Source organism: Planococcus citri, chromosome 1, assembly GCF_950023065.1.
Source record: "Planococcus citri chromosome 1, ihPlaCitr1.1, whole genome shotgun sequence".
In the NCBI taxonomy this organism is placed as follows: domain Eukaryota; kingdom Metazoa; phylum Arthropoda; class Insecta; order Hemiptera; family Pseudococcidae; genus Planococcus; species Planococcus citri.
The window spans coordinates 36,520,784-36,547,388 of NC_088677.1; the positions used below are offsets into that span (position 1 = coordinate 36,520,784).

General features: G+C 33.4%; 5 protein-coding genes across 6 annotated transcripts in view; 1 reads left to right on the forward strand and 4 right to left on the reverse strand.

The window, feature by feature from the left end:
* The window catches only part of LOC135831712 (neurobeachin-like protein 1), a 134,129-nt gene that overhangs the window by 59,037 nt on the left and 48,487 nt on the right, over nucleotides 1-26,605 (forward strand). The window lies entirely within an intron of this gene.
* Nucleotides 3,830-5,510, reverse strand: LOC135831724 (pupal cuticle protein Edg-84A-like). The gene is made up of 2 exons (XM_065344423.1): nucleotides 5,411-5,510; nucleotides 3,830-4,659 (listed from the first exon to the last, which is right to left on the reverse strand). The coding sequence occupies exons 1-2, from the start codon at nucleotides 5,423-5,425 to the stop codon at nucleotides 4,057-4,059; spliced, it is 618 nt and encodes a 205-aa protein (XP_065200495.1). The 5' UTR covers nucleotides 5,426-5,510; the 3' UTR covers nucleotides 3,830-4,056.
* LOC135831722 (uncharacterized) lies at nucleotides 8,904-13,616 on the reverse strand. The gene is made up of 2 exons (XM_065344421.1): nucleotides 13,557-13,616; nucleotides 8,904-10,673 (listed from the first exon to the last, which is right to left on the reverse strand). The coding sequence occupies exons 1-2, from the start codon at nucleotides 13,563-13,565 to the stop codon at nucleotides 9,792-9,794; spliced, it is 891 nt and encodes a 296-aa protein (XP_065200493.1). The 5' UTR covers nucleotides 13,566-13,616; the 3' UTR covers nucleotides 8,904-9,791.
* On the reverse strand, nucleotides 14,202-17,836 carry LOC135831730 (cuticle protein 7-like). Its single transcript, XM_065344428.1, has 2 exons — nucleotides 17,681-17,836; nucleotides 14,202-14,905 (listed from the first exon to the last, which is right to left on the reverse strand). Exons 1-2 carry the CDS (start codon nucleotides 17,690-17,692, stop codon nucleotides 14,486-14,488), a joined length of 432 nt encoding a protein of 143 aa, XP_065200500.1. The 5' UTR covers nucleotides 17,693-17,836; the 3' UTR covers nucleotides 14,202-14,485.
* On the reverse strand, nucleotides 20,451-25,790 carry LOC135831723 (cuticle protein 21-like). Its single transcript, XM_065344422.1, has 2 exons — nucleotides 25,634-25,790; nucleotides 20,451-21,393 (listed from the first exon to the last, which is right to left on the reverse strand). Exons 1-2 carry the CDS (start codon nucleotides 25,643-25,645, stop codon nucleotides 20,650-20,652), a joined length of 756 nt encoding a protein of 251 aa, XP_065200494.1. The 5' UTR covers nucleotides 25,646-25,790; the 3' UTR covers nucleotides 20,451-20,649.

Below are 26,605 nucleotides of genomic sequence, written 5' to 3' on the forward strand. Positions count from 1 at the left end.
AGAAAGAAATCGCGGAAGGAGGGAGTTGGGCGAAGCCCAAGGGGGTGCAGGGGGGACAGAGTCCCCCCGCTAACATAAGAAAGAAATTGCGGAAGGAGTAATTTGGGTGAAGCTCTTGTCCCCCCAAAGGTAGGCGAAGCACAGGAGCGAAGCGAGGGTGCGAGTAGCTCAAGAGAAGCGCAGAACATGAAAAAAAGATGTTCGTAGGACGTAATTGGGCAAAGCCCAAGGGGGGTGTACCCCAACACAGGCGAAGCACAGGAGCGAAGCGAGGGTGCGAGTAGTTCAAGCGAAGCGCAGAACACGAGAAAAAGACATTAGCAGGAGGTAATTGGGCGAAGCCCAAGGGGGTGCAGGGGGGGCAACGTCCCCCCAAATACAGCCGAAGCACAGGAGCGAAGCGAGGGTGCGAGTAGTTCAAGAGCACTCAATGTTTCTGGCACAAAAATTTGGCTCTTACGTAGCGGCAGACTGCTACGACTTTTTTTTTCATTTGAATAGAACCAGATTCCGTAAATCAACGTTCTGACTCATACACTCAAGTTTCAAAAAACAATATCAGCGCATGTTTAAAAAAAAATTAAAAATATGTAAGTATTTGGAATTTTGTCGAACTTGAAAATAAATGATGAATTTTTGATAAAAATTGAAAGATTCAAAGTTCGACTTCCAAAACTTGTTCAAAGTATTTTTGATGTGCTCTATGCAGATAGAAAGTGTGATGGTAAAGTGTTAGACGTTTCTCGAACCCCCCCCCCCCCCTTCAGAAAACGGAATTATTACAGAAACTGGTTATGAATATTGAGCTTGAAGATTTTGTATTTCAAAATGAGCTTTATTTATTGTTCAAAAAAAAATTAAATATTTTTCTTAATTTTTTAATTTATTATTTTTTATGATAAGTTTTTAATCATTAGTGATACATGAATCTATGGATTTTGCTGATTTTCAAGGTAACTTTTCGAGAGGTAGTTTTCTTAGGTATTGGTACTTGAAACTGTACGCAAAAGAAGTTCACTTTTGAGCTGGATTTTTTTTTAGAATTCTGCTGGAAAGCACTCATCGAGTATGCTCCTAGAACCGTAGGTAGGTATACGTATAAGGAAGAACAGATTTCTATTTTGATGATTTCAAATCCAAGGGAAAAAGTGAAGGTACATATTCTATTCTACATAGCATTTCATCTTCAAATCTAAAATCTGAGAAATGATAAAAAATACATGTACTTACCTCAATAACCGAATTTTTGACATTTTTACCCTTTTCTAGAAATTGTTGAAAGGCTCAATTACTACCGGTTGAAATTATTACATATCCATCCAAACCAGCAGTCTGAGTGAAGCGAGGAGGTGCTGACACCTTTTGTCTATGATTAACATTTTTTCATAAACTTTAATTTTTTCAAAAACCATTTCTTTTTATTGATACTTATTTTGAAAAAAAAGTGTTTTAGGTTCTCTCAATTCAAAGTAATAATTGAACTTATTGCGTTGAAAATTCACAAAATTTTGTTGTTGGTTTTCCCCTCCCTTTTGCGCTCTCCTCGCAGACTTCAAAACCGTACCGCGAGCATTTTCGTAAATTGTAACTTTTCAACTACCGATGAGATAATCGTAATAATATGTGCTTTATTGGTCACGCGTGCTTAATTTTTAATGCATGATGGTATCTGTGTCGGAATTTCACATTACCGGCTTGTTCGAGAAAACATTATGGATTTTTTTACGTCAATTAAAAAAAATTAACGAACGCTTGGAAATAGTAGCTCTATCTTCAATGTAAATACTTTGAAGATGTTTGTCCTATTTTTTGAATCATCCGTATAAGACAGAAATTACATAGTGTAGGTAAGTACGAGTATATTGAAATGACATAAGTATTGAATTGCGACCCGACTGACGAGACGCGTTATTCAAATACACATTCTGTACGAATCATCCATCGTTAACGATTGTTTTTTTTATTTCAAAAGTTAATGACATTTTCCCCTTGAATTTTTTGAACTTACCTAGTGACCTGTTACGTTTACGGACTGACGTCGACGGCGCTATGTTGTAATAACATATGATTAAAAAAATTAAGCAATCGATGCCCGATCGTTAAAACTTTTGTTATTCATTTTTGGCTACGTTTTGCAATATTGCAGATAGAAAAGTGTCAAAGCTATTGACAACATTAAGCATTTTTTTCTTCTCTTTAATGGCTGTAGGCGTTTGGTTAACTATGAGTTGATATTTTTGTTAATCGACGTATTAGCGATACGAAGGCAATATTGTAGTCGTAAGTGTATTCGTGCTGAAAGAATTATTGCTAATCAAAGTGTATGTGTACTTTGGATACCTGTGAGTATGGGGTTGGTTTACTTTCGTGCAATATTAGGTACCTACCTGCGTTTTTTATATGGGTGATTTTGAAAAGCCTTAATTAAGAGTGTATACAGCATGATGTGTTGGAATACCTTTCTTTGGATATTTACGACGTGATGTTATAATGATTGGTATACATTTTTTGTTTATTTTTATAAATTAATACTATTTGATAAAATGAATGATAAAATGAAATACCTAAGAAAGCATCGGTGACGTTGCTACAGTTATTTCAAGTTATGTAGATATTCATGATTTTACCACCAAATATGACCTTTCGTACTTTATTGTGTCTATAATCTGTCTCTAATGAACTTGTAATCTTTTTGTTTCAGGTAAGATTTTAATAGTAGCCGACTGAGTAAGCTTCAAGAAGTTCTTAAATATCTACACCAGGCGGTTTCTTTGCCATATTTTTTAAAAATATGTGGGTACGTACATGCATAATTTGTTATGTATTGAGCTATGATAGTATGGCCCTCCGATCGATAAAGGTCAGTTGGATTTCTAAAAATGCTTTTACAAAAAAGCTAAAACAGGAAAAAAATCTGGCAATAAATAATAACGAATCTTAAAATAATGTTAAAAATGTCCAACACCTGGGAAACATTGATGCTTCCAAAAGGAGTTTTTCTTGCCTGCTCCAATCTATACTTATTTATTTCTTGTTTCATCCTGAATTGGAAAACTTACGAAAACTGCATTTTTACTTTTCTATTCGCTCCGATCTGTTGACATTTTTTTCGAATTTTTTAGAGTGGCTCTGTTAAAAAATTTTGTTTTACCTAATATCCGAGTTTGTGAAATAAATAAAAAACTTGAAGGAATTGTTGAGCAAAGCGAAAAAAAATCAGAAATACATCCAAATATGCTGCAACAGGGAAAACATATCCTGAATCTCATTTTTTGAATTTTGGCAAATTTGTACTCACCTAATTCATTTTTGGCATGATTATAATTCGATTTGGTTATTTTAAAATTAGGTATTAACCGGATTTCAGATTTTTATACTTTAATTTTTTTTTAATCATCAGATAATTGAAATAGATATGTATTTCAGCTTGTAATTTTGGCTCACAGCCTCTTTTTGGATCCTGTTTCGCGTTTTCCTTATTCGATTCAAAAATGTTTCTGTCGGTTGAGATACTTTCGTTGTTAAGGGTACCTATTAATTTGTTTTCGAGAAATTCAGTGATCAAAAGTGATTAATATTGTTGATAAAATGTTACAAACATTTTTAGAATATCGACTTTTTTTATGTCTATGTATTTCAGAATATTTTTGAAAAAATAATAAAACAGTGATTCAAGTACATAAATGTTAGTTTGGGGAGAAAGGGGGAGCGAAGTGATCAGAAGCAATTTTTTTGCCCTTTCCTAATCAAAAATGATTTTTTTTTAAAATTCGTTCTTACTTTACCTGTTTTTTAAAAGTAATAAAATAATCAACGAAACATATTTGAAAAAGAAATCGATTTATTCACAATTTCGATTTTAGAGTGTAAAAATATTATTCTAATATCAATATAAAAAAGATGATTAAATAATAGACAATGATAATAGGACATGAATGATGCAGTTATACTTCCACATTCGAAAAAAAATCAATGCAATTTGACGCGAATACGTTTGACAGTCGTTGTTTGAAAATTAATTTCAATAGCTATAGGATACTTACATTCGACCATGACTTAGAACATATTAAATGGCCATCCGTGAAAACGGAAAAACGAATACTTATTCGGGGCATACCTCGATTTAGGGGTTGGGGTAGTTTGATAATAAATCGGCTGGGGAGCTTTGTGGAATAATTTTGGAGGATATTTCAAGTGGACTGGTTTAGGTGCTTTGATCGGCGTAGGCCGAGGAATCGCTGGCGGTTTTGTTATAGGCTTTGGTTCGATAACTTGTGGTAAAGGTTGTTGCGATGGTAAATTCGCTGCATTCGGTGGTTCTCTTTTGACTACAGCATTAAATCCGTGCAGTGGATCTGCGGTATATTCTACGATCCTTATCCAGCCATCTGGTTCCATTAGACTATAACTACCTCGAACTGTATCTCCGATTCGTTCCTCGTGTTGCGTTTTATAATCGCCGGTGTGAGGACTGTGTACTTGATATTGATAACTGTAGGCGGCTGGAGTGTGATGATCTTCGATGGCGTTTTCATGTGATCCAGGGTGGTGGTTTTCTTGGTCATAATAGTTGTCTTGGTGTTGTACATAGGCGTTAGCTAAGACACTAAATACCATCGGTATCGCCACCAGTAGCGATATGAGCTGAATTGGTGAAACCTGTTCAACATTACCGCGATCGGTATCGTATTATTCCATGGGTTAATTAATGAGAATGAAAACGGAGAAAATAATATTCTAGTGTCATCAAAGTATACCTATTTTTAAACCAACCTATGAGACCAGGAAAAGATCGAATGTTGTTTGAAAATTTCATGACCAAAATGAGTTATTCGCGAGAATTTTTTTTTTTTCGCTAATTGAAAAGGAATTCTGGGTAATGTTAAACAAACGAAAAAATCACGTTGGAGATATCTACGGTTGAGAATGATTTCATTGTTGTAAAACTGAGTTAATATTTTGTAATAACTTCATTCCAACGTTGTGTTCTTTTTGTCTTATATTTTATAATTATAATTAGGTATCTGTTTTATGGATTTCCTTTAATTGTGTGCGATTTCGTACTAAGTACTAGATAACGCGGTTCAATTTGTATGTTCGACTGAACAAGTCTCCTAAACTGGATGAGAATTACGCGTTTATCTCGAAAGGTGGCACGAAAACAATATGGTAGCGAGGGCGTTCTACTCGAGTCAACTATGCCCGAGGGTATTTCACGTGCGTGTAAATTTTTTACTACCTATGCGGTGTACATACAGATATCAGGCATAGACAATCTTTCATCGATACATATCTTCGGAATATCTACATGCTCATATGTACTTCTAAGTGTACGAAGGGCAAAAAAAGGCAATACCTACTATCTAGGTACGTACCTACTACGTAGCTACAATAAATAATTTCAACTCACCTGATTTCGAATCATATTAACAAAAACACCATCAAGTTGGAAAATATCGCGCACATGCCACCGTGGTTCGTTCAACTTGAATGCGTGATAATTTTGGCTCAAAAATTCGTCGGTTTTTGTGTTATATAACAGAGCCTCTGCTGCGAAAGGTTTTCATGAAATACCTGCTGTAACTCGAGTAACCGGCGAATATTAATCATGGCGAATTAATTGAAAGGTAATTTGGACCGACAGTGGCGTAATTAATACAAATAACCAATTCGGCCGAAAATCATTTTCATCAAGTTTTTCTCTTTTAATGTTCGCGTGCCAGATGCGAACATTTGCATAATACAAAACGAGATTGGTTATCGAAACGATTCTAATGGCCTGGTTTGTATTTCGGAATGTTCTGTATGCTTCCATATTTCCGAAATTATCAAGGTTAAGATTACATTTTAAAAGTAATCGAGTGATTATTTTAATGTTTTATGCTCTTGCAAAATACACTTATATTTTCAAATTCGATTTGGTACCTATTGAAAAAAATTTCATTTCTATAGATTCCCAATATGATTTTTTCCATGTTTGTGAAATCTTTGCAATTCATTTTGCTCTAATTCTCCTAGGCACAAAACATTCCAAGATCTTAAGAAAAAGATAAGTGGTCTCAAAATGGCTCAAAATTTCCTTTAAATGATTTTTTTTAAAAGCCCTGCAGCACAAATGTCCCTTTGGTGAAACTGAAATTTTTCATCACTCTTTGAAGGTTTTTATATTTATTTTTTTAAATGGCTGTACCTATTTAAAAAGTGTATGTAAATTTGAGCTCAGCACCCACGGAGTGCACAAAACATATCTGAAAATATGTCACACAAATTTTTTACAGTTTTTGAACTTCAATAGTAGGTACCTATCCAATTCGGGAAATCATTGGAAAGGGGTAAGTTGTATCCCAATAATGAATCGGTTTTGAACCTGGCGTTACCGAAAACGCAACAAACAATATATTACCCTAGCTACTATTTTTTTAAAATTTACCCAAAACTTTGGAGAGCTCTTCACGCCTCCTCCTCTCTCTCCTAAGGTTTTGGGATCCTCAAACAAAAACCATAGTCAATTGTAAACCTTAAAAACATGTATTTGCTGTATTTTTCAATTTTTTTAATGAGGCTTTGAGAGTTTTTTTATCCTTCTGAAAGCTGAGCTTTTTAAAAAATAGTTCAACTTTTAACTTTTGTTTAAAATTTTCAAAAGAGATTTTGGAGATATTCACATTCTTGAGCACTATTTTCGAGCTTCAAAACGTAACATTCTGCATTATTTTGGGCATCAAACTAACGAGACTTCGAAAAAGAGGAAGGAAATACTTGACTACATATGACTTTCGGAATAAATTAGCAATGAAGGATTAGGCTAGGGTGTGATTTTGTAATTTTAAAAAATTTGAGAGATTATTATTCCGTACCTTAAAATTTTACCTCTGGTAGAAAAAATAAAAAATTTAGAAATTTTTTCCTGTGAGCTGTAAAAGTTTCTATGTTCTTTTATACAGAATGAATTTTTATTATTCATCTCATTATGATTGATTATTCCTTTTTTTAAAAAAATTGAACCAGTTCTGTAAAGGTGGATGGAGGTATTGGAGGTTGTAGTAAATGAATACTAATTCCAATGTTCAAATTGACGAAAAAATTTTATTTGTTTTTTTTTCTCAACATCAACAAAACATCATCATTCGAGTAAATGGTAGCCAATTTGAAAAAAGTTGAAGATTCTATGTATACTTTTCAAATATTCAAAATTAATGAATAAACACTTTATCACAGGTTTATTTGCCCGTTAATTGAGAATCTAGATTATGTATCGTTTTAAAAAAGGTCATAGCCAATTTGAAAGTGAAAATTTGCCTGATCGAATGACAGATCATTAACTCTGGCAACTCTAATTACAGGTCGTGGATTGTTGTTGCAGGGCGAAAGCATAACTAGGCTACTACCAAAAATCCAACAATAATTGATTGTAGCGTAAGTGCCTTATTATGTGAGTTAGGCAATTTTATTAACCTCTCTTCCCAAACATATCGCTAACGGGGAAGGTTCAGAAACGTCCCTCACCGCCTCCCTCGCCTATCCAAACGATACTTCGCCTGCAGTGTTTTTGGAGGGGTAACCTACACCCAATATTCGATTTCTCCGAAACGTGTTTATTCTCGAAATTGAAAGAACGGTATCTCTGATTTTGTAAAATTCTCAATTTTTGATCACAATTTCTGGTGTAACTTTTTGAGACGAGCAAAAAAAATTCACGAAGCAAACCTTCTCTAACATTAAAGTACTTATAAGCAATCAAATTTTTTAAAAAAAGTGATTTTTCTGTGAGTCACTCAAAATTTTTGAAAGTTGAAATTTGTTGACTTCGAGGGTAACTTCATAAATGTGATTTCTTGAAATAGGTGAAAAAATTTGTTCTGTGAATTTTAATTATTACCTAATATTTTAAGATATTTGATCAATTTGTGATGCTTCAATTTCAATGATGATATCTTCATGTTGCTGCATAATTCATAGCTAAACATATTGTATAGTTTTCAATCAATTTAGAATTTATTTTTGGTATGCTGAGCTACAGTTTTTCTCTTTTAGAGTGGTAAAGACTCCACGTATTAAGTATGTTGCTTTTTTTCAATTAGGTAATTATTTTAGATCTATAAAAAGTTTATATTTTTTTCTTTAAAAAAAAATTAACAAAATGTTGACATTCAATGCTGAGTAGGTATTTTTGTATGTTTAAAAAATTGAATCATTTTAATCCTCGATTACAATTTCACATGCCTAATACCTGCTACTCATTAACTTACCTACCTGTGTACTTACGTGAGCGTGAATAATTTTCATGCATTGTTTTCGATTAGTTCATTTCAGAGGTTATAAATAATTTTGGTTTATAAAAAAACCGCCTACTTTTTCTTGACTGAAAAATATATGTTCATTGATCTGATGTTAAATTAGGTTGGTCTGGATTTTCATTTTGAAATACAAATTAATTATCGTTCAATATATTTCCAAGATCTGGAATTTCGAAGATGAACAGTTTTTCTTCTCTATTTAGGACCCCAGAAATGCGAATTTGAAATTTTTAGTGGGTGAAATGATGCAATTTTTCCAATATACACGTTTTAGTTTCTACATAACTCTATCTCTTCTTTTAAAATTCAGGTGAAGTGAATTTTTCAGTCATTTTTAGACGTTGGTAAATCTTCCATTTCTTCATTATTTTTCATTTCAAGTCAAAGATGAAATTATTCGGCTCATTGATTAGGTAGGTAGTAGATTCTAGGTAGGGTTGAGGTTCATCTTTTTTTGGTCACATTGATTTCTTTTTGAGGGCATTGTTTTTTTTTTCACACAAGCTGTTATTAATTATTTCTTGATATTCGTTCTTTTTTTTTTTAATTTTAATTCTTAATAAATGGTGCTGGTGAATTATACGTAGTAGGTACCTAAAAAGAATAACTAGTACAAGTAGAAATTTATTTGAAAAATGTATCACATCGTATTCTTAATTTCAATACATCAAGTATTAGTTAACAAAAAGTGAAAATATTAGCATAAAAAATTAAAGTGTAATTAGGAGGGGCAGTCAATAAGTAGGTAAGTGTAATTTCGTTCTATATTTTGAACCAGTCAATATTTTTTTGATGAAATTTGGAGACAATATTCTTCAGACCTTTGAGAAGACCTTGTGATGGTTTATCTTGGATTTGGTCTCGGTGTTGATAAATTACAGCACTATCTGTAAAGTGAGTTTTCAAAAATACCATCCCAAACGAAATTTGTTTAAAAACTCACTTTACAGATAGTGCTGTAATTTATCAATACCGAGACCAAATCCAAGATAAACTATCACAAGGCCTTCTCAAAGGTCTGAAGAATGTTGCCTCCAAATTTCATCAAAAAATATCTACCTGTTCAAAATAATAATTGAGTAGCATAATTTGTGAAAAGAAAAAAAGGAAAATCTTTTTTGCACATTCTTGGTGAAGAAAAAAAAACAAGCAGGCAAGAACATAAATAAAAATCGTTTGATTTTCAACCCTCGTGATTTTTCATATAATTCACAATCAAAATGATGGCATTTTCCATTACAGATGGCATAATGAATAATTTAGAGAAGAAGAGAATCAATGTACAAAAAGAAAGTGGAAAAATAAAATCCAAAATAAAATAACAACAACAATGAATACTTATGCATCTCATAATGTTTCTTGTGATTGTGATATGTACGAAGACTAGAATTACATTAAATTATCTCTGAGATGTTGAGTGATTGAAAATGATAAAGATGTAAAGGTGGATAAGAAGAAATTGGTATAAGAAGTTACACCAGTGAATTAGAACGGTTAATGATGAGCTGAAGCGTGAGCTGATGACGAAGATGAAGAGCTGATGATTTTCAACAGATTAGGAATCAAGTGTAATTTAGCTTCAGTATTGAATTTTGACAATTGAGCTATAAAATTGAAAAGAATACCGGACAAAGTAGACGAGTAATGCGGATGGGGTGCTGGAGGGAATGGATCAATGTGTTCACTAAAAGCTCCTGGAGGAGGAACACCTTCAAAATGTTCAGGTTCGTGGTGATGCGGATCAGAAGCTTTGGCTACCACATGGATCGTTTTGATGGCTGAGAGTGGACCTATGATGGCGAGTAACTGGAGTAACGCAGCTTTGGCAAATGATAACTTGTGAATGATAGGTTCAGTCAGGGCACCGCTCTCCAGCGCTTCACCATAATGTTTGAGCTTATGTCCAGCTACATCTGTGATAACATGACCGACAAGATCGTGGATTACATGAGGTTTGTCATGATGTCCGTGGACAAAAATTTTACTAGAGGCAGTGGGTGGAAATTGCTTGGGTGTTGAGAGGAAATTCGCTGGTAGAGAGCTGGGTTTCAGTTGACCAGGGTATGGAAATGATAGCAGGCTCGTGCCTGGAGTCGATGAGTAATCTTCATAGCTGAAATCTGGAGTGAATGTTTGAGGACGTTTGCTGCTGTCAGGTGGGAATAGGTATTCGCTATTGCTGTATTCTTTTTTCACTTTGTTGCTGGGAGGATCTATCTTATAACCAATGTTGAATTTGGCTGAGTCCCCATTGAGATTTTGCTTTATAACATAACCAGGTGGTGGCGTTGATGATACAGTTGTAAAAGCATTATACTGGTAAGGAGAAGGTGCCAAGTATGCGAATCTTGTTAGACAAAGTAAAATAGCTAGTTCCTGTAACACAAAAAATTATCCAGGTAAGTAAAGAAAACAGCGAGGAAAAAAACCAATATGTCGTTGATGTGCTGCTAAAGCAAGTTTTATCTCTGCTGCTCATCTGACAAGCGTTTTTTGCATACACGCAGAAATTTATTATTGTCGGGCAATTGCACCACGTGCTGTATGAAAATGAGTAAACCAATCCTGTTGCATTTAAATCCGCGCGCCACAATCATCCGCAATTTAAACCACTAACCAGTTAAGCATTATCAAGTGTTGTACGTTTTGTTAGGTAATAAAAAGACGCACGATCGAGATTGAAAATGCATTCTCAAGTACCTGTTATTGCTCCAGTTAAATACGTACTCGTGAATTACTCTCGTATATATATGTATGCTGGAGTGAGAGAACAAGTTCTGTCGAGTTTTATGTATTACCTTTTGTGAAGAAACTAATGTCAATTTCAAAGTGACATGTATATTTTATGAAACAGTTACCAGTACCTATATTATATCTGCCTTCTCCAGTGGTGTCTCTTTTCATCTCATATTCCTGTTAAATAGTGTTTAATTAACGTTTCAACTTAATTATCCCCTCAATACACACGCACACACATTGGTCAATTACAACTATGTACCTACCATTTTCACTTGTTCATGCCTTTTTCAATACATTGGCATGGCGATAGGTTTTCATTAATATTTATGGCCGGCTATCGTTATGCCTTTAATTTCCCCTTGTTTTATTTCTTGTTCTGTGCCCTCTCGCATATAATCATACTGCTAACTGTATCACTATTGGCGTTAACTTCGTAATTGAATAATTAATATGTATACTGATACGAATTAATTTGTTATTTGTTTTACATTTTACACGCGAACTCGAACTTTATACCAGATTTCAAACATTCCCTCGAGAAATCAGATCAATTATATAGATTAAATTGTAATACATAGGTATAATGTTGCCGCAGCTCAAGATTTGCCTGCTTAGGTGTGTTCGATTGACGACTTCATTACAAAATAACCCTCGATCAGTTTGAAAACAAATTGGGGATGTGCATTTCATCTCCACTGCATGATATGGATGCATCAGTATAAATACTCGTAGCCCTCTAAATGTCTCGATTTTGATTAAAAATACCTACGTGAAAAGCATTTGGCAATTCAATTTATGCAATAACCAATAGATCACACCGTTGTGAAGAAGTCATAATTTTGATGCTCAAGTTTTGAATGAACCTAACTAAGTATTTTGGGTACTCGGGAGAGGGGAAAGGGAGAAAAGGGAAGCATTTTCCTGAGCTCCGATTTTCTGAAGGGCTGGAAAAATGAAGAGTTTGAAGTAAGTAAGTAAGTAAATTATGATTTCAGAGTGTCAAAATTGTATAATTCATCGAGAAAAATGTTTATTTTTCTAAAAGAAACAAAAATTTATTGAAAAGTAAAAACTCGCAATTTAAAAAATTTTCCAACAGTGAAATTTGATTGAGGGTTGGAAGGGTATGTCATTTGCTCTTAGCCGTTTTTAGCTTTCAGAAGCTCCACTTCGTAATTTTTATCCGAATTTATGGGAACAATCTTAAAGGCCACGTTTTAGATCAATATTTGACATTTTTCAAGCAGTGTAAAAGTCATGATTCATAAAAGTTTTCAATTCTTTCAATTTTAATGTAAGCAGATGCATTTGTACTAGTTGGAAGAAAATTTTGCAGTAGATCGTCCCACGCAAAATTGTAATTCGCACTTACTTTGTAATAAGATTTTTAATGGTGGTATTTATTGAACCGCTTTTTCTTATTTGGCGTTTTAAAAATAAAAACACCATTACTTCAAGTTTTTATTTTTATTTTTTATTTAGGAAAAAGAAGAGTGAGAAGATATAAAATTACAAAATGACTGATTTTTATTGCATGTGTGAGATTCTGATTTACGTGTCATTTAACTCATACATATGGAAGTTTTTTTTCGTACCTGCGTATTTATACGATCTTGTGTGTAATAAATTTCGAGACTTTAGTCTTGAACTATCAATCTATTTTTAAATATTTTAATTAATCGAACTGTAAAATTAAGACTGCGTGATATTCTTTTTCGTTTTAATGACCTGGATGTGTTAGTTTTGTTACTACTAAATTTCGTTTATTTGGTTTTTCCATCTGCCTATTTTTGCGGATGCATTTTTTTGTACTGAATTTGAATTGAAAAACTACATATCTACTTAATTTTAGCAAGCCATAGATCACACTTACTGGCTTTAAAACCTTATCAATCGAAAGCATGTAGAGAGAATTTCGCATCTATTGAACACCTTATTTTTAAAAAATGAATCAAATTTGTAAACGGAATTTCTTTTTGAAAATTGCAATTTTTTGCTTTAAAGTTGCCTGTTTAAAATTTTAAAGCCGGTCTAGAACCATCAGATTTTCAGAAAGTCTCATAAACGAGCATAATATAAATATTTCATCTTTCTAACTTAATTAGGATTCAATTTCCATATTTGATTTTTAAAAAATATGACTAGTGATGTGATTAAAATGTATCGATAATCGAATATTGAAAATACTTTACTCAGAAAATTGCCTACTTTCAAACGTATCCTTTGCTGTCTGAATTTACTGACTCATCCTCACGAGCATTTGCAATAAAATTATCACTACGTACCTACCCATTCACGAGTAATCATTTGCATAAAATTAAACCAACATGTACATCCACACACTTGGAAAAATGTAAAAATTGTTAAATGAAATGAAAAAAAAATATACGAATGAAAATGATGTCTGTTCACTCGACAATTAAAAAATATCACCACCAACACCACATCACAATTCACCATAATATTTTGCGAGTACCAGCACGAAAACACCGAAAAAAGAGGAAAATCCAGCGTACTAACCTTAAACATTTTGGTATGTTTGTTTGAATTAAAACAATGAGATTATCGATTCGATTGACCGAACGTTAATGAAAAAGAAAATTTGAATATTTTGCTTTTATAAGCGTTTAATTATTACAACAGTCGAGTGAACGTGTTAATTCGACTGGTTACTCGTTTACAGTTTTCATTTTTCAAAGTTACATCAGTAAGCGATAAGTTCACTTTTTCTTCCATAATCCGGTAATGATTAATTGGTAATTAATTTGCAGTCTTTATTCGGCTGTCGACATTGATGTTTAAACTTTAAAACTACAGATGACATGTGTTGTGAGGAAATGCAGGTGCAATCTGCTACATATTTGACCAGTGTTGTGAACTTGAAAGATTTTTACTCGATGGAGGGGAGGGTTTCTCGTTTGGTGCCTAAATAATTAATTGGTTTTAATTGCGATACATACTTTTTGGAGTGAACAAGTTTGATGTTGAAAGTGATGTGATCAAAGGTTGAATGGAAATGGGATTGATTTTTTTTTTCAAAAATATTGGGAATTTGATGAACCTTTTATATTTGGATCATTTCCTCTTTCTTTGGTATGAAGTTTTAGGTTTCTATCATTTTACCAAAGTAACATAATTCAACTGATCAAAAAAAAAAAAAAAACCTGCGCTGAAAATTTCGTTTATTTCAAAAAAATATAAAATAAATATAAATATAATAGGTATAAAAAAGTATAAAACGCATAAATATCGATATGTTCATTTTTGGTATCATCTAGATAACTTCAATATTATCAAACGTTCTGACATATTCTCTTATAACCTACGAAAGAGATCTCTTCATAAGGAACGCACATCATTGGACACTGAAAAAAAACCCTCAAGTCCAATTTAAGAAATTCCTTATGATTGTTGGGCACAAATAGAAGTTGTTAGTCTACACTATGATCTTAATAATACGATGGCGTAACAGGAGCATATCCTTTGTATGCGGGAGCAGCATAGGCCAAGACTGGTTCAGCTTTGTAAGCTGGAGCTGCGGCATAAGCTACCAAAGGAGCTTTGTATGGTTGAGGATGGTATCCGGGGTCCTTGAGTACGACAGCGTTGAAGCCATTGTGGTCATCGGCGGTATATTCTACGGTTCTTTTCGAGCCATCGGGTTCGATAAGGCTGTAGCTGCCCTTGACAATGCCACCGTCACGTTCTTCGTGCTGGCTTTTCACGTCTCCTGTGTGTTCATCTTTTATATTATAGGTGAAGTGGTATTTTGGGTATGCGTGGTAGTCGACTGCTTCGTGTTCGTTGTAGATGGGGGCGATTGGACTAGCACAGGTTAAGGCGATCAGGGTGCAGCATAGTAAAGCGCTCTGAAACAGCAAAATTATCTCAAGTTGAAATTTATTCGTGATTAATACCGTTTCTAGATGTTGTAAGGGCGATGTTTTTATAGTTTTTCTAATTTTGAGGCTTATACACTTCTTACCAAAGAAGGCCCAAAACAATGAAGAAAAAATATTCCATTAAGCATAGGTAAATGAATGAAATATTTATGTACTTGAGACCTCGATTCTTATATCCTGAAAATACGGTTTTCTCATTTTATAAAATTTAATCTAACCTATAGTTAGTTCTTGTTTTCCAGGAAAAACTACTCAAACTTTTTTAAATTTTTGAACCAGATTCTAATTGTTTCATTGAAAGTTAGATTTTGTCTTGGTAAAGGGAAGGTATAAATTGGCTTTCCATTTAAACAGTTTTCAACATCCGCAAATCGATACACTAATTCTGACGCCTCGTAACCCACAAGCACAAAATTTTTCAGGGCTAACACTAAACTGATTGATTATGAAATGATGATTTTTTTGCCTGCAACGATTCCATCATTTTCATAATAATCAGTTTTATTCGAGTCCTGGAAATTTTTTTACTTGTGGGTTACGAGGTGTTAGAATTAGAGTATCGAAATAATACTTATCTTGGGTAGTTTTGGAACCCAAATTCTCCATATTTTCTTCCAAAATAGAATAAAACGTTTTTAACTCCCCCTCCTCATTATCACGAGCAGTAAATTATGTGTTTATGTTAATTCTGGAGGAGTGTGAGGCAGTGAGGCTACTCTAATCAATAATACTTAGACAAATTCTAACATTAATCAGAAACTCATACAGGTAAAGGGCGAATGAACCCTGTGGGAATAATCTCATTTAACACCTGTACTTAATATTGTGTACAAATAGGTGTGATGATTCATGATTTTTTGTTTTGTTTTTTTGTTTTATAGCACAAAGTTCTGCATTCTTGTCTAGTAAAATTCCTTGAAATTCCATAGTCCTGTCTTCTTCGAAGCCATTTTTCTTGAATTTTTTAATCAGTAAAAAAGGCTTCCAAGAATTATTGGGGCTGAATTATACACAATTTTGATTTTGAATAAATTATTAGGTAGGCATAATTTTGAAAGAATTTCTCGGTTTTGAAACAATTGCCCGCTGATGATGCATTTTGGACAAATTTTTGATTTCAAAGAAATTCTTAAACTGTTCAAGAATGAAATATTCCTAAAAATGGATTTTGGTAGGGTTTGGAGTGGATATCCAGACTGGATCAAACGAAATTGTCATTTAGAATCAAACTCGTTTTTGACGTTTTTGGAAGGGAAGGGGACATCGAAGAGTTCCAGTTTTGGATTATATGTATTTTGTGAAAAATGTAGTCGACTGAAATTTTTGAATAAGTAAATATGTTTAGATTTGGTAGGTATATTTTATCGAGTTTTTTAAAAAGTATTTTGAAAAAAAAAAACAGAAAAAACAGAAAATTTGAGACAAATGGGTAGGGATTAGATACCTGTTGAAATGATAAATTATAGCTTTAGGGTTCCTTCTTTTTTTTGCATTTGATGGATACCTATGAAAGCTAATAATCTGATGAGAAAATGAAGATAGTCTTCGTTTTCTTTACAAATCTTGAGAGGGACTTATTTGAGACTGAATGCAATATCAATTTTCTGGAAATATAAAAATAAAAATCACTTTGGAGATTTTTTTTGGATTACTTTTTCTTAATCAAATACGTCGAATTTTCTATTGAAATGGTTAAAAATTTATAAAAATATTTTCCGACGACTCAAAATATTCCAATAACTTTTTATTCAACTAAAAATAGTACAAATTTTCATTGAAAAAATTGAAAAAATGTATGTAGGTAAACAAATTTTGTAAAGACGAAAACACGAACGTGTTTATAATGCGGAAAAATATCGAATAGCGTTAGTTAATCTGCATTAAACCGAGACGAATTTGGCCAATGAGAGAAATTCCTTGATGTGGAACGTTCAAAAGGAAGTATCTCATTGGATATGTGGATTCGATTTGGTTTGAACTATGCATTGTAATCCTATCCCACATTATTCAGTTTATAATAAATGGAAAATCTTATTGGCTTAGTCATCCACCACTTCACAAAAATTATGTAATATGAAAACACCAATTTAAACAACTGAATAACGGTGGATTAGAATTCGGTATAAGTGCTATCAAATTGTAATTCTGAATTGATCTATGTATAGGTACTTCATTTACTTAATGATGGCATATGCATTAAAATAAAGTGTGCAAAAAAAATTAGTGGCACCTATAATTAATGTTTGAAATATTAAGGAAAGGCAATTTAATATCTACGTACGTATACATTGACTGTATTTTACTTGAGAAAAAAAAGATCATTAATAGATTGGCATGTTGAACCCTTGAGGAAAAGTGTTCGAAAAAAACAAAATTATGGCAATTAACTTCGTTTTTGTTGATGAATCACCACTGAATTATCTATAGTCCCCTTTGTTACCTGTACATGATTCGAATGATGATTTTTTTTTTCAATTATAGAATCGATCACCTTGATTTTGTTGTTTGCACATTGTTCGAGGTACATGCAAAACTACCCTAAGTGTTACCAAAGGTATACATAATCATCGCACTTGTCAAACGAATTGTAAAATTTTTCACGAAAAACAATACCGCATTTGAATACCTTATACCGCGAAACTAAAGGGCTTCGTAACACTAAAAATTGAAAAAAAAATTCGCGAACTGAACTATGATGATGAAAAAAAAAAAAAAAAATGCACACAAAACTCACTGTCTTACCTTAGAAACCATGTTGATTTGATATGCGTGGTTTTCAGGTGATCTTCTACGTACAAAGTTTATTCTATTTCTAAGATAAAAACAGTGCACGATTCAGTTTATATACGCAATTAATATTATCCACATATTACGTGAACTTTACGCTGTTCTGCCTATGTAATAAGCGCAATTGTGTGTTTGGTACGTTTGTTTATTAGCTTAACTAGGATTTCTACATGGAAAAACTAAAGGTATTTTGTTTCGCGGGAGTCGGTGTGTACCTTTCACCACTTGTAAGATAATCCTTGCGTGTAAGATAACGCTAAGAGCCGTGGAGACTTTGGAATTGCATACAGACTTTTGACCTAATGAATGATATTACTCAATACGCCTGCACCGAATTAACTCGACTTCGATTACCTGTGAAGTTTATGTAGAAGGACGTAGGTATTATAGAGAGATAGACTACGAATCGACCGCAAAAATGCGCTGCAGTTTATTTATTTTTTTTCCACGTGCTGTACGTAGAACGTTACAGGTACGAGCTCTCGTAGCTTGCAATTTGCACCGATCGTGGGGCTCTTGTGACCTCGAATATTTTTATTTTAAATTTGTGGTTATAGTAGTGGATTTTTATGTGTGTATGTAGGTCGTTGCATATTGCATGGAATGTACACCTGAGTAATTTGGCAGCAGAGATGTTTTAGAATTCAGTGGAGCATCTAGCTTTTTGTGGACTAGTTTGATAAATTTTTTTAAAAAAAGACTCCAAAATTTTCGTTGGTTTAACGAAAAAAGAGAGAAGAAGGAAGGTAATTGTGAGTAAGTAAATTTTGAAAAAAAAATTAAAAAGTATGCTTTGGGTGGAAAGAAGCATGATTTATGTTTGTGACATTTTTCTGAGAATTCTGGTGGGTGTTCATAAAATAGGTGGTAAAAATATCAAAAAATCCGTCAACTTTGCTTAAAAATTTCAAAAAATCCAAATTTTTTCCAATGAAAACTTTGAAAAAAGCATTACAGAAAATTTTTTCATGCGTTCCCTCTATTCACTGAGGTTTTCTGATTTCTGTATTTTCCTTTCGTTCTCAGAAATTCCGATAAAACCAGGAGAAAATTACTCGAAGGAATGTAAGATGAACTTAGAAAAAGTTTGAAAAAGTCAACAAAATTTGAACGGAACAATCTAAGGGATTTTAGAGTGCGTGGATATTTAAATTTTTTCTCAAATATTATGGATTATATCAAAAGTGCGATAAAGATTCAAATGCTCAACTTTTCCCGTAAAAGCTTAAAGTTTCAAATGTTCAAAGAGCGACAAAATTGCAACAATGTATTTACTCATTATGAATACTTTTAGAAAAATACATTTTTAGATTCATTATTCTCTTTTACTTTTTTTTAAAAAGTTTTTCTTTTCTTTTCTTTTCTTTTCTTTTCTTTTCCTCGGTCTGTATTTTTCTATTCTTTTTAGCCAAATTTTTGTAAAAAATGATGGATATTGCGGTAGGCCCAAATTTGGATAAAAAGGTCGGGGGTCAAAAATTTTGATAGTTCTCGACGTTTTGAGCTCAAACTAGACGATTCCCGGTGTGTCAGGTTTTTTTTTTTTTGTTAAAATTTGTGTGGGTGAAATTCATACATACTTAATAGAAACTTCGGATTTGGAAGAAAAGGGAAGGAGAGAGGGACGTAAACATCCATCGATTCATATAGAACTCAGCTTTTTACATATTTCAAGATTGTGTGGATTTCTTCTTCTCCACTTAGATAAGAAAATTGTAACGGTGTGGGTTTTTGATCCCAATATTTCAAATGGGATGCGGATGTGACAAATCTGAAAGTCTGTAAGTAATTCCCCTGGATTGCTGTCAAAGTTCCTCTTTTCGAAGGTCAATGTTTTTGACTCAGATTCAAGGTGAAATGAGATGTCATTTTTATTATGCATGTGTCGGGTTAAATGGATATGTTATTGTCTCTTATGAAAATTATAAAGACGAACGTCGTTTGGAGGGGATAGGTTTTTGAAGTGTAATATGCAAAAAAAGTGTTTTTGACGTACTACATCATTTTTTCTGTTTCGTCAAAAATTAGCACCTTCAATTTGCTTGTTAGGCAACTTCATAATCAAATTTTGTTCACATTTCAATGAACCTAATGAACCTACTCCCTTCCGTCGTGTAATAATTATTAATTCAACTGTTTTTTCCCTCAGTCAAACGGTACCTATTTCTTCCATTGATTTTCAAGATGAGCAATTCGTTCATGTGAAGTTCTTTTAGAGTTTACTGTCTTTTACATACATATAAATTTTCGGTTCAGTAACCCATCTCCCCGGCCACCCTGTAGATGTCTTTTCCACAGTAATTCAAAAAGAGAAATTTTGTTTCATTATCTATCATATTGATGGTGGAAGTACCGAATCCAACTTGAAATTTCGAGTCCATAAGTTTTAGAAAATATCCAACTTACGAATTCTCGTGCATTTTAATAATGTTTTTAGAATGTTTTCTGAAAAAAGGCCTATTTTTCCCCCAACAACTTAAGTTCAATTTTTACATATTTGTTACATTCTGAGAAAATGACTCCCCCCCCTCCGGACATCTACTGTTCAACGTGCCCTATTGAAATGAAACGTGATTTCTTTTCATGAAAAACTTTTGTTTTCGAATCATTCAGTTTTGCTATTTATGCAAATAATTGCAAATTGTGGATTCAACTCGAATCCGTGTAGCATCCAAACTCATTCTTTTGTAAAATTCAGAAATGAAAATAAGTTTTGTAGTCGATATAACGTCCTAGTACAAAAAAAATGTATTACGCAAATAAATTACACAGATATCTGTACAAAAAAGTATTAAAAAAATAGAGGAGTCCGTCGTCGATAAGTATTCGATGTAAAAAAAAAAATTATAAAAAAACATTACGTTTTAACTTAATGATGATGACAGGAAAATGGGCAGAGATCGGTAACTGTAATGTTTAGGAAGTTATTTCTTGTGAGCGGCGATGATGGTGGCTGGGGCTGCGTAAGCTGGAGCGGCGTAGGCTGCTGGGTGAGCATAGGCTGCTGGGTGAGCGTAGGCTGCTGGGTGAGCGTAGGCTGCTGGGTGGGCATAAGCAACTGGAGCTGGAGCAGCGGCATAAGTGACATGGGCAGCTGGGGCAGCGTAGGCTACTGGTGCTGGAGCGGCGTAAGCGACTGGGGCTGGAGCTGGAGCAGCGTGTACAACTGGTGCTGGGGCGGCATAGGCGACTGGGGCTGGAGCTGGGGCAACGGCGACTTTAGCGACGGCTGGGACGGCGGCTACCAATGGGTCTTTGCGGACAACAGCGTTGAAACCATTGAGTGGGTCGGCGGTGTAGTCTACGGTTCTCTTGGTACCATCAGGGTCGACTAAGCTGTATTGTCCTTGGACGACGTCTCCGTTTCTAACTTCGTGTTGGCTTTTCGAGTCGCCAGTGATGGCGTCTTGGACTTCGTAGGCGAAACTGTACGATGGGTTCGGGTCGTATTCTTCGGCAGCGACGGTTTTTACTACCGGGGCTGGAGCAGCGTACACAGCTGGAGCTGGGGCGGCTGCGTAAGCGAGTTTGGCTACCGGAGCTGCGTATGCGGCTGGAGCATACGCGGCCGGAGCGTACGCAGCGTGAGCGTATGCAGCTGGAGCGTAGTAAGTCGATGGTACTAAACCGGCTTGAGCAATGCTGAGAACAGCGGCTAAGATGACTACCTGTGAGCAGAACATAAAAATTCATTACTTTTTGTCGTTTACGTATTTTTTTTGCAAAAATGCTATTGCTTCAGGTCGAGTGCTTTTTCAAGTATTACAAGCTTTAGAGTCTATTTATAAATGTATAAACGACTGGTACGCGTAAGACAAGCGACAAAATATGGAATTAGTTTGCGGGAATTAGCTAAATCAATTAGTTCATCTAGTGAAACAAAGACCTATAACATTAGTCTTCCTCGGCCAGCTCGATAAAAGTAACGAGCTGATACCGCGCAAGTTGGCGTGATTAAAAATTATTTTAATTGGCAACCTCCGAACGTAAAGGTACATGTAATACATTACATTACGCCACTTGTTATACTCTTACCAGCAATGTAGTCGTAATGCATGCATATACACTAGATAAAATGAATAAACTATAAAATTGTTAAACAATGTGCGGTAGTTTGGTCTTACATAAGTTATTTTTTTTATTTATACTTTTCGTTTGTCCATTTCCTGTAAACTACTTTTTTCCCTTCGTATTTGATGTAAAAATTGAGCATTTTTCATAAATATTCTCGTAGCAAAAGGTTGGATGCGCTTATTAAATACAATTTTTTTCTTCAAAATGTATGCGTATGTACCATATATTATACTACAATAATAATATTGGTCAATGCTGCTTCTTCAATCCCATTTAAGGATAACTGGATAGTAAAATTCTTGCAATCAAGTACACAATTTTATACGTATTTCCATCTACTCTTTTCTTTTTCAAGTTCAAATAAGAATTGTTGAGGTATCACGACTATAAATTTACAAATAGCTATCTATTCATTTCGTTGGAAAAAATTGATTTATTTGTAACGAAAATGTCAACTAATATAGAGACAGAGAGAGAGAGAGAGGAAAAGAGGGGGTGTAAAAAAGTGCTTCCTATGTTTTGTATTGCTTCATTGTAGCTCGTCGAAGTGTAAATAAATTCCTACTTTTAGATCATAAGGAAATGCTCAGGGTGTTGTAAACTAGACGACTTCATAATCACATATGTCTGCGGTTTAATTAGACCATGAAACCGGTATGCGTATGTGACTAATACGTAGTGTATGTTTACCTAGTTTTCTTTAAAACGATTTAATATGAATTTCAATTTTGTTCTTAGACGAAATTTATTTATTTTGTGAGGGGTTAGGGATTGCAGAATTTGAAATTGTTATGAGTGTTGACTATTTAGACCGAAAAGAGAAAGATTTCGTTTGTCAGTGAACTAGTTCGATTAGAGTTTTCTGTATTTTTGTGAACAATGCGTAGAAGTTCCCAGAAACTAAATTTGTTGCTACCTAGTTAGTTACCTATTACGCTACATATATCAATAAGACAATTTTGAATTTTTGGCAAATAAGGTATTGAAATTATCGAATAATAAAATAATTCTAAACTCTTGATTGTCAATTTCTTTTGTTCGTCGTAAATTCTTTCAAATTTTCTAAAGCTTCCAAAAAGTTTCCAGCTTTTGAGACATTTCAAAATTAAAAAATTTTTTTGACAAGTTGGAAATAAATTTTAGTAGCTGAAAATTCAATTTTTATACATTGCGGTGTAGTTGATGTATCTGATAGGCTAATATTAGTCATTTTGGAAAATTTTAGTCACGAGAGTCTGATGAATTGCTGGAGGATTAGAAAATTTTCAAAGTGATCTGTTTACGGTCACGTTGGCAATCGATTCATTTTCATGTATCCAAATTGTATTGAGCTATGTACTTTAGGGGATTGATGCGGTCTCTATTGAAAGTATGTTTAATCAATCTAATGATAAATTAATCATGCGTAAAATTACTTCTGCCTACATCTTTAATTACATTATTAAACCAGATAGGTATACATATATACCTACTTGGTTCGTTATGTATTTATGATCTAGGTTGATGTAGGTAAAGGTATACATACGTACATTATGAATTGCGATACCTGATACGAGATGTTAAGATTAATTTTCAAATTAAATTAGTCGTGAATGGTGTTAAATAGCAAAAGTTGTTCTTTCAGATCAAATGTACACAGTATCTACATAAACATACATTTTAACGGTGTGGTTTCCCTACCTACTTTAATGTATATCTGCGTAGAGTGGAGAGAAGTAGGTACCTAATCACGTTGACGATGTATTTGATCATAAATACATAATTTGTGAAATCAATCAATCGCACCCATTTTCAAAAATGTTCTTGTTGATGAAACGATTTCATCATTTTTTGAATGATGTAGTGACATTACAAATAGTTAGTTCTAACTAGAAAGGTACTGGCCTGATTAGGTACCTAATCAAATAAACTTGAGAAGAGTTAAGAGTTTTATATTTTTTGAAATTCTTATGTCTGCTTTTAAAATTTGTTTCTTTTGAATTTTTTCCTATTTTCACCCACATTAGTTAGTTGAATTTGTTTTGATATTAGGATACTTGTAATTCATTCTATCATCTTGTGGCCCAAAAATTGATATTTAAATCAAAGGTACTCGACTAGCAAAGAAGCAATTTAATTCGGTACAAATCACCGTAGTTTGCAGACACAATCAAATTTTAAAATTACCATCACTTTTACAAATTGAAATGAACTGTTTCTCACTTAAAAATTGAATAAAATTTGGATAATTTCGAAATTGAATTGAAATTAAAATCTAAAAAAATACCTATTGTGTTGAAAAATTGGGAAACATTTTCTAAATCATCAAAAATATATCATTATCAAAGAGGTAAAGTAGGTACCTATTTATGAAATTAAAAGCACTTTTATTTGGAATACTAATTCAACTTTTCACCTGTAGTACTTTTAAAAAAATTATAAAATGGAAAACACTGCAGCGAAAAAAACAAAAAAATTACAAATTTTGCAACAGACACTTTGATGTTTTGAAGCGACGACGAAACCATAACTTTATGGCATTAAACGCGAACGATGCATATCTGTTGAAAATGAAACCTTGAAGCGTGCGACATTCTCAGTGCGATGCACCGGATCTGGTTTATTGCACCGTCGTCGCTGACAACTTTGATTTTAATCATCAACGAAACGTTGATGACTCGCTGTTCTATGTATTAGCTTCCAGCTGTGTATCTTATTGAATGTTAAAATTGAAATAGGAGAACTATACTGTTTATAATGAAACAATGTTGTTTTTTTTATGGAGGGAGAGCTCCTATTTTTGTTTATGAGTTTAGAAAAAATTGAAAAAATGAATCAATAATACTTAGTGTAGAAATATCGAGTAGGAAAATTATTTCAAAAAAATGGGTAAGTTGAGCAGATTTTTCGTAGAAAATTTAACTAAATTTTGTCTTTTGAATCCGGAAGTATATTTGTTGAGGTCAGAAAGATGAAGGGCGCTAGAAGTGTTTCCAATTTTCATTGGCGAGTAGATTTTGGGAAAAATAAGAATTAAATTTAATGGCAGTGTGAACGAATTCCTTAATTTTGTTGAGGATGTTGAGGGGCCAAGTTCAAAAAAGGTGCGAAATGATGTAAGCTCATTGTCAGCATAATATATTTTGGAGAGTTGATAGCTTTAGCGAATTTTCAATTTCAAGTGCAATAAATAATTATATTTTTCAATGAAAATGTTAAGTCACTCAATTCTGAATGTTTCTAATAGGTATCGAAAATAACTTGAGATGATGTGTAACTACTTTATATGTATCTTTGAAGATGCTTAGAATTTCTCAATTTGCAAAACTTTCAAAAAAAATCAATATACACATTAAAACTTTGTCATATTAATGTTGCACATTTTATAACTCTAAAAATTCTATGTTGGTTAAATTTTGAACAGCTTATAAAAGAATTGTTATACATTTTGAATGAATAATTTTAGGCGAGAAGAAAAAAAAAGGTGTGAAAACTAATGACATTTTGAAGCACTTCTACAACTTGAAAATAAATTATTAAGATCATTTAATTCAGCCATAAAACATTTAATGAAAATGAGCAAACGAAAACGAGTGATTTAAAACTGAAAATGTGTATCCAAAATAGACGAAAAATCTTCATGGAAAAGAAACCTGATTAAGTAGCGAGTATAAAACTAAATTGTGAATGAAATGCGTGTATCTAACGAAACGAAAGGACGTGTTAATTAAAATAAGCGATGTTGAATTCCGGTACAGAAAAATTAAAAGAAAAGAAAAAAAGATTACACAAGCTCGAGAATACGCTAAAAAATAAAGCACGATGTAATCACATCGGTTAAACTTAGGTACATACCTTGAATGCCATGTTGATCTAGTGTTTGGTTATAGTAAGTACAATATAGGTACTATAAAGGTGTATGTGCAGAATAATTGGGACACTACACGCACTGTTCTTGAACACTGTACTTTGAATTACTAATTGCACTTGACAACGAACTTTAGTTTTATATACCTATAAGTGTCCCTAGTGCAATCATAAATATTATAATCTCCCCCTTCATCCTTCCCGGTCTCTGCGGGTGTATAATTTGTATAAAGAAAATAGCCTACCGTTTAATTAAATCCGTTTGTACCGGTATCATGTTATTGGCATTTGATAGCCACGCCTGAAACCCTCTAGTATCCCCTCCCTCCTGTTAATAGCCAAAGTCCGAGCACTAGTGTTATATTTTGTGCAGCAGATTTATTTGTCAATGTCAACAACATTCTACAGGGTGCACAGTAAACTATTAGAACTGGTTCGGCATTTCACGATGGGAGTTTTTTTTTTTTTTTGGTATTCAGGATGAGCTATGTCTGGACTTTCAAGGGGTATCGAGTTGTTTTCCTTACCTCTTCTTTCTTATTCGATGATGTACATAACATTTTATTCTATGGTTTTTTGTAGGGGTAATATGATCTGTTGAGGTTTTATTGTCCATATTAGTGAAATTATTTTATCATTTGGTTTGCAGTGTGATGTTTCGTATGGTTTGAAATTTGAAATTTTGTCGCATTAACCTTTTGAACTCGAGACGTATAGTGTCATCTGATTATATTATACTTACCTATAGTATGTGTACAGTGACTTGAATTACTTGCAATTAGCTTTGTAAATGGATTTATTGAGAGATTAATGTTAGGGTCGGTTTACATGATTATTTCGAGACTGGGACTCATTTTTTTGGTTCCAGTTTTATGGAATGCTGTATTGAATCGTAGCCTACCAGAGTGAGTTGTCTTATTGCGAAAATATTATTTGAAATTTTTTGTGGAAAAATGCATT